Source organism: Lagopus muta, chromosome 7 (assembly GCF_023343835.1).
Source record: "Lagopus muta isolate bLagMut1 chromosome 7, bLagMut1 primary, whole genome shotgun sequence".
NCBI lineage: Eukaryota > Metazoa > Chordata > Aves > Galliformes > Phasianidae > Lagopus > Lagopus muta.
In genome coordinates, this window is record NC_064439.1 from 42,263,991 (window position 1) to 42,271,232 (window position 7,242).

General features: G+C 51.0%; 1 protein-coding gene across 1 annotated transcript; it reads left to right on the forward strand.

Moving 5' to 3' along the window:
* The first annotated feature begins 2,703 nt into the window (after positions 1-2,703).
* On the forward strand, positions 2,704-4,750 carry TMEM158 (transmembrane protein 158). Its single transcript, XM_048952137.1, has one exon. It carries the CDS (start codon positions 2,824-2,826, stop codon positions 3,724-3,726), a length of 903 nt encoding a protein of 300 aa, XP_048808094.1. The 5' UTR covers positions 2,704-2,823; the 3' UTR covers positions 3,727-4,750.
* Positions 4,751-7,242: the final 2,492 nt, after the last annotated feature.

The window sequence follows — 7,242 nt, forward strand, 5'->3', positions numbered from 1 at the left end:
CATGAGACGCAGTTTTAACACCACTTGGGCAGAAATGGTCCTGATATCATTTCACAAGCATTGCTTTAATAAAAGTCCTTTGCAAAATCGTTATTAAAATGACTCTCAAAGATTCTGATTGTCCTTTGCTATTAGCCTTCATCCTCCCAACAGCTCTGTGCTCTGTCTCATGACACTCCTACTCCCTTATTACTCTACTATTCCCTTCTAAGATTTCATGGTTATAGACCACTGCACACCCTCTCTACCACACTGACAAATGCTGCGGTGACCTCTGGCACGTATCGCCATCATAGTTACATCCACAGCATCAAACCTGCAAGATCTCCATGATCCGTCTCTGACTTGTGGGTCACCTTTGGCCACCCAATTTCTTTATGCTTCTGCCTTCCCAGCCATAAAACAACCGTGTTCTTTGATATTTATGGATGAAAACCACAGAACAGAGTGTACTACTTAGAAGAAGTTTTCAAGAGTGCTGCAACCTCACTGAATGACTGAATCCATGCCAAGATTAATTATATTTGATACACCTATCAATTACATATTTGCAAAGGGTCCTGCTGGATGACGGCTATCAACTACTGATCTACCACATTTTATTCTTGTACCTGCTTGCTCAATTATTCCTTGATGAAGAGGAATAGATCTGAAGCACCCATGCATCTCCAACCTCAGGTAACCGGTCTTGTTTTAATTCTTTGCCATGGTAGTCCAAGTGATGCTAAATGGATCTAACATTCCTGGGGCAAGTTATCTTTCTTTTCAGGAAAAGAAATATAGCTCAACTCTTCCTTCCCAAGCATCCTCTCAAATACCCCTGGCAGCATTCAGTTGGGTGCTGGGAGTTCTGACCAAAAGAGCTGAAGCTCTGCCTGGGAATGTTTCCCACCCACACACTGCAAGTGTTCAGGAGCCAATCTTATTTATGAAGTTTAGTTTGATTTCCAGTCCCTTGTGCCAAAATCCCAATGAGATGTGATTTATACACAGGAGTGGTTGCAGAATTTTGGTATTATTTGCTACAGACCAGTACACTTGTTTCAACTGTTTTGGGGTCCATAGACAAGCTACGACATAAAAACTGGTAGCACAGAACTTTGGATATGACAGAGGGCATCAAGAGACGCAGATACACATTCAAATGACAACAAAAAGTATCAGAGATCTCTTGAATAAAAGACATTGAAACAGAACTGAAAATTGCATTAACTGTATTGTCACAACTGAGCAAGAACCCACTGGAATCAGACAGCTTCCTTTGGATGCTTCATCAGGCACACTGCTCTGCAATAAGCCAAACTAAGAACCCAGACAAACAATAAACATCTCGTAGACAGCACCCTTTGGACTGATCTGGAATCAAATATGAATCAATTCTGGTGCTTGGGTCTCTTTTGCATAGAAAGCAAGCAATTCCATGTTTTCTCATGATATATCAGGAATGACTTTGGAGACAGAACTGATTCACTGCATTCATTCATGTTGAATTGCAGTAAATGTAAAATTTACTTGCCAGTCTCATTCACTACCCTTGCTCAGTTGAAATAGTTGGGGCTAATATTGCATTAACTCTTCCTCCACATAAGAAGGTGCCCATGTGCCCCCTCACCGTGACTCTGACAGGGGACCAATGCCAGCCTGGAAGGAGTGAGTGCCCCATGGAGTTCAGTTCTGTTGTTTACATCAGTTGTCCCATACATACTCGGAACCTGTTTTCTGTACTGATTCCTCCGCTCAGTTTCCGTTTCTGTCTAAAAAAAGGGGCTACAAAGGCAAAGAAAACAATCGTAGTCCTGAACACTTGCCAGGAAAACATAACTATCTCCACCTCATAGCCTCATAGGTAAAGGCTACGAGTGTTCATTGTGACAGACCCGTTGTGCCCCTTCCAAAGGCTCTGTGTCAAGAGTAACGCTACAGCAGCACGGAGTGACAAAACAAGCCGGGGTACCGAGACTGACTGCAACCTCCCGATTACAAAGCAGCCTTCCGAACAATGCACACAAGTCCCACAGCTAGCTTAACTACTCGCTGCCTCTGTGCTCTTCGGGACGCGTTTACAAGCTTCAATCCGTGCGGCGGGGCCCGGCAGGGCAACACGCGGTGATGGGAGTGCCACGGCCGCCGGCTGCGGAGCGGCTCCCGGTTCCGAACCCGGATCGCCACAGCAACGCGGCAGGTTCCCGAACACCGCACCGTATCCCACGGGTGAACACCGCGTTTCCTCTAAAGCGAAGAAGAATGCGTGTAAATTCGATTCCTAGATGCGATTCCTTCCCACCTGCTGCTCCCACCCCATCGTTCGCGTAGCAGCCTCTTTCCCCCTCCCCTGGCTCCGGAGCAGGGAAGAAGACGCCAGGCAGGGCAGCTCCCGCGAAGCTGCCCTCGGGGCCGACAGAGGAGGAACGAAGGGGCCCGCGGGCTCGGGCACGGCGGGCCGCCCGCCCACTCGCCGCGGCCCCGGGGGCACCGGGAGCCTCGGCCACCCGCAGCGGACGAGGAGGGCCGAGAGCCGCCCCGGCCCGCGGGCGCCGCCCGCAAGGCTCCTCCCGCCCGCCGGGAGCCGCCGGGCCGGGCCGGGGGCGGAGGAGGCGGGGAGGGGGAGCCGCTGCCGTCACCGAGGCTCCCGGCTCGCTCGGCTCGCCGCCGCGGCAGCCCCAGCCCCGCTCCCACCCCCTCGCCTGCCCCCACCCTCCTTCCCTTTCTCTCGCTCTCTCAGCGAGAGCGGCGTGCTTCTTCTCGCAGGTGGCGGCCGGCAGCGCCATGCGACCTCCTGTTCCTCCTGCTCCTCGCCTTCCTCTCCGGCGCTAAGTCAATGCCATGCTGCCGCTGCTCCTGCCGGCGCTGCTGGCCGCCTGCCTGCCGCCCTGCCAGGGCTGGAGCCCCTCGGCGGCCGCCGGCGGGCAGGAGGAGCAGGAGCTCTTCTCGCCGCCTGCCAACTCCTCCTCCCGCTCCCCGGCCGGCCTCGAGATGGACCTCGACGGGGCAGCGAGCAAGGAGGACGGCGGCACCGCCAGCCCGGGCACGCCGGCGACCCCCAGCCGAGAGCCGTCCCCTTCTGCCCCCACCTCCTCGGGGCAGCAGCAGCAGCAGCAGCCGCGGCTCCAGCAGCCTCAGCTCGCCGAGGACCCGCACTGCAATATCAGCGTGCAGCGGCAGATGCTGAGCTCGCTGCTGGTGCGCTGGAGCCGCCCGCTGGGCATCCAGTGCGACCTGCTGCTCTTCTCCACCAACAGCCACGGGCGGGCCTTCTTCTCCGCCGCCTTCCACCGCGTGGGGCCGCCGCTGGTCATCGACCACCTGGGGCTGGCGGCCGGCGGCGCCCAGCAGGACTTGCGGCTGTGCGTGGGCTGCAGCTGGGTGCGGGGCCGCCGCGTCGGGCGGCTGCGGGGCTCGGCGCCCCAAGCGCAGCCTCAGCCCCAGCCCGCCGCCTCCTCGCTGTCCTACCCGCCGGCGGCCGAGCCCGGCCAGTACTGGCTGCAGGGGGAGCCGCTCAATTTCTGTTGCTTGGATTTCAGCCTGGAGGAGCTGAAGGGCGAGCCGGGCTGGCGGATGAACCGTAAGCCCATCGAGTCCACGCTGGTGGCGTGTTTCATGACTCTGGTCATCATCGTGTGGAGCGTGGCCGCCCTCATCTGGCCGGTGCCCATCATCGCCGGCTTCCTGCCCAACGGCATGGAGCAGCGCCGCAGCGCCGGCACGGCCGCCGCCGCCAGCAAGTAGCCATCCCGGGACCCCCATCGTTCGTCGTGTGCTGTGAGGGACGCGGGCGGGCCGGGCTGTGCGCGCTGCCCCTCCTGCCGCGTTTGTTCTCGTGTGTGAAGCGTGTGAAGGTGCGCTGCGCGAGCGGCCGCCGCAGGGGATCCGCTGCCCCGCGCCCCTCGGCCCCGCCGCCGCCACGACCGCATCCTGTGTGCTCGTTTTGTACCTTTAATAACCGTTTTAAATCAACTTTTTAGAAAAAAAAAAAAAAGGAAAAAAAAAGCGTTCCCCTCCAAAATCTACGCGGAAAATAAAAGACCCTCCCGTTCAACCGCATTTTCTGTAGTCGGCGGTTTTTCTTTGTGTGTATGAGCGCAGTCTGAGCGGGTCTTCTCGTTACTTACAGCAAGGGACGTCTCCTGTTGGCGGGTCTAGAACTGAAGCAGTGTGTCTGTTGTTATTGCTGAAGTTGAACGAACCTTTCCCACTGTATTTCCCTGCTGAAGTAGTGTGTGTTTATTACCGAATCTCCACATTATTTGGCTTTTAATACAGAGGTTTCTTTCAAGAACCTCCTAAGACTTTTGTGAGTCTGTTTCCACCAGGATAGACATCAGAGTTAAGCCAACCTGTCTCCAACCTGTCCTCAAAGCTCATCTTTCCCCGTGAGAGGCTGTTAATGGGGTTGGTGGTGAAAAGGGAAGCTGTAAGCCCTTTCTGAATGGTGTTTATCGTATCTTTGCAGTAAGTTAAGGTTGTATAGCTACGTCAGGGTGAGGTGGGATGGAGAATGTCTGTTCTGGAGGTCCTCCAAGGGTATTTGCTTGGCTCGGCTCAAGCGCTATGGCTTTCTCACCAGTTAGAGGTTGGGTGGTTTTGGTCCTGGGAAGATCATTGTAAGGTCTTTGAGACATTCTACAAGCAGCACAGTGGTGAATCTCATCACCTCCACCAAGTGCATTCCACAACAGCAGCTCAGACCCAATGCATGTGCTGAAGGGATTGTGATGTGGTGCTTCTTTCTCAGCTCCAATTCTATAAGGTTGCTCACCTTGCACCTTGCAGTCTGTGGGGTGGAGAGTGAAGAGAAACCGCGGGTTCACAGCTAGATTGTGCAAGCGTGTAAGAAAGAAAGGTTTGCAAGATTTCTTCCCTATCCAAGCAGGCAGTTGCATAGTGTGAAGTGTCGCTTGGTGCATGCTTGGAATTCTTCAGCCTTACCAGAAGTTGTTTCACTTGCCTTAGACACAATTAGTCCAGCTGAAGTTTCTGCAATCAATATATAAGCTAAATGAGAAAGACTTGCGATAGGAATTCTCCTTCCTTTGTCAACATCAGTGTCTTTAATTTGTTGGAAACATACAAACTCACTCTGGAGGCTAATCTGGTATATTTGTAATGCTTCCTTCCCCACGGTCTGGGTGGAAATGACTGGATGAAAAACCTGGAAGGATTGAATTTTTAGGATTCTCTTGATCAAGGACGTTTTTTTTCCTATATTTTTTAATTGAGAACAAAATAACAAAAATGCATGCTCCGTGTTTGCAATATCTGGAAGAAAATGCAGATAAAAAACAGATTGATAAACTGCCTAAATAAATGAAATCACAATTTTAAAATCTTCCATGTCACTGTGCTACCTCAACACCCACCGTTTCTCCTGTTGATTGCATGTCCCTGGAGTAAATGTAGCCACGGGGTTCTTTGGGAAGCAGAGGGTCTGCTTGCCACAAGAAGTTTGCTTTTGACCTGTTGAAGCAAAGGGCACATTGCACTGTGTGTTCTGTCTGCATCTGAGATGAGATGCACAGAAATGCATCTTGCTGGAGTGCCATTATTTGCCTGCAATGACCTGTGTGAGATACAAGCCTTTTCATAACGAAAGGCAAGGCTACCGAGAGAATCAGGTCATGTTAAACACCTTCCCAAAAGATAAATGCTCTGCATACTCAATAACTATTGGAAACGTGGCCGTGACAGGAAAGCATTTCGTGTTAATGAGGTGCATTTAGTCGGAGTTAACAACTCCTGCTGAAGTTGTGCTGTGGTGCATAGTACTCAAGGTTATAATCTCTTCCTGCTTATCCTGGTTTCACCGGTGATGTGCCGATGTTTTCTTTCTGAATTGCATCAGCATAAGCAAGGGAGTGATGCTGCTGTCAGGAGCAGGCAGCTTCAGTTATTAAAGGCTTTTTATTTGCTGTTCTTATACACCTACTAAGAACTCTAAAATTGGTACTGTGTCTTTGAACATCTGCCAACATCAGCTTGAATACAAACCGCATAAATAGGCACTGCCATTGTGGGAGGCATTCAGGGACTACTGATCTTGGATACAAAGTGTAAAGAGCACTTCTCAGTTAAAGAATGCATTTTCCTTGGACTGCTGAAGGGTTTTGCACATCCCCTTCACAGAGGACAGGTGTTTCTGTCCCTTGTAAGCAAGGACTGCCTGGCACAACAGAGGGCATAGAGTAATGCCTGCACCAGGCGTAGGCTGACATCTCCCAGCCTCGGCTGGCAGTGAGGTGGCAGCAGTTTCTCCTGAGGACAGTTGCACAGTTTGGCACCTGCAGCCATTCTGGAATCCTGGTGATCGCTGATGGGCCAGAGTTGACCCGGCAGTGAGTATCAGCAGCCATGGGCTGGAGTGGTTGTTGTGGAAATGCATTACACAGATAGTCGTTTTTTTCTGGGCACTGCTGTGGTGCTCCAGCATCAATCAGTAACCCTGCTTCCCAAGCTGTGGCTGTTGCTGTGCCCCTTGGTAACCACTGCTTTGGGGTAACAACAGATGGTGTCCTTTCTGTCACTGCTTTCCTCTGCATCCATGGCAGTTTGGTCTGAATTAAACCTGGAAGATTCAAGCCCAAAGTGATGTAAAATGATACAACGCCATGCCAGCTAGCTGCAGCTTCCAACTCCAGACACTGAAATGTCTATCTATTTTCTCTTTCAGTGGCAGTGGAGTTTTACTGTCGCTTTACTGAGGATGATTCTAAGCCCTTTTTATTCATTTGGATTTATTTTTGAAGCCTGTTGTCGGCATCAGAGCAGAGCCATCCATATATACCCCTTCATATACTCAGGGTGGACGTATGTGTACATATGTATTCATACGTATAGATCTGAGAATTTATTCAGGTCAGAAAAAGGGTGGTGAGAAACAAATAATACTGAACAAGTTGTACTGGTTTTCCTTTACTATTTGTCTGATCGCATTCCCTGGTACATGAGCCTGACTTTATTTATGTATGTGCTTACTGGAAGGTAAGGGATACCTAGAAACAGAGGTAATTTGTCAATTTCCTTTTCATGTAATTCAACTAAATTGGATTATTATGTTTTCATTCCAAGAACCAGGAACTCCCTCTAGAGAGATCTTCGGCACTAGGAGGTACTCAATGGCTCAAATGCTGCTGTTAAGACTGCCATACTTTTATGTCCTCTGTATTCTGACACCAGAAATATGTTTCTCTTTCTCACATATTTGCTTAGTTCTGTTTTATAGGTATATTAGAAGCATAGAGATGAATA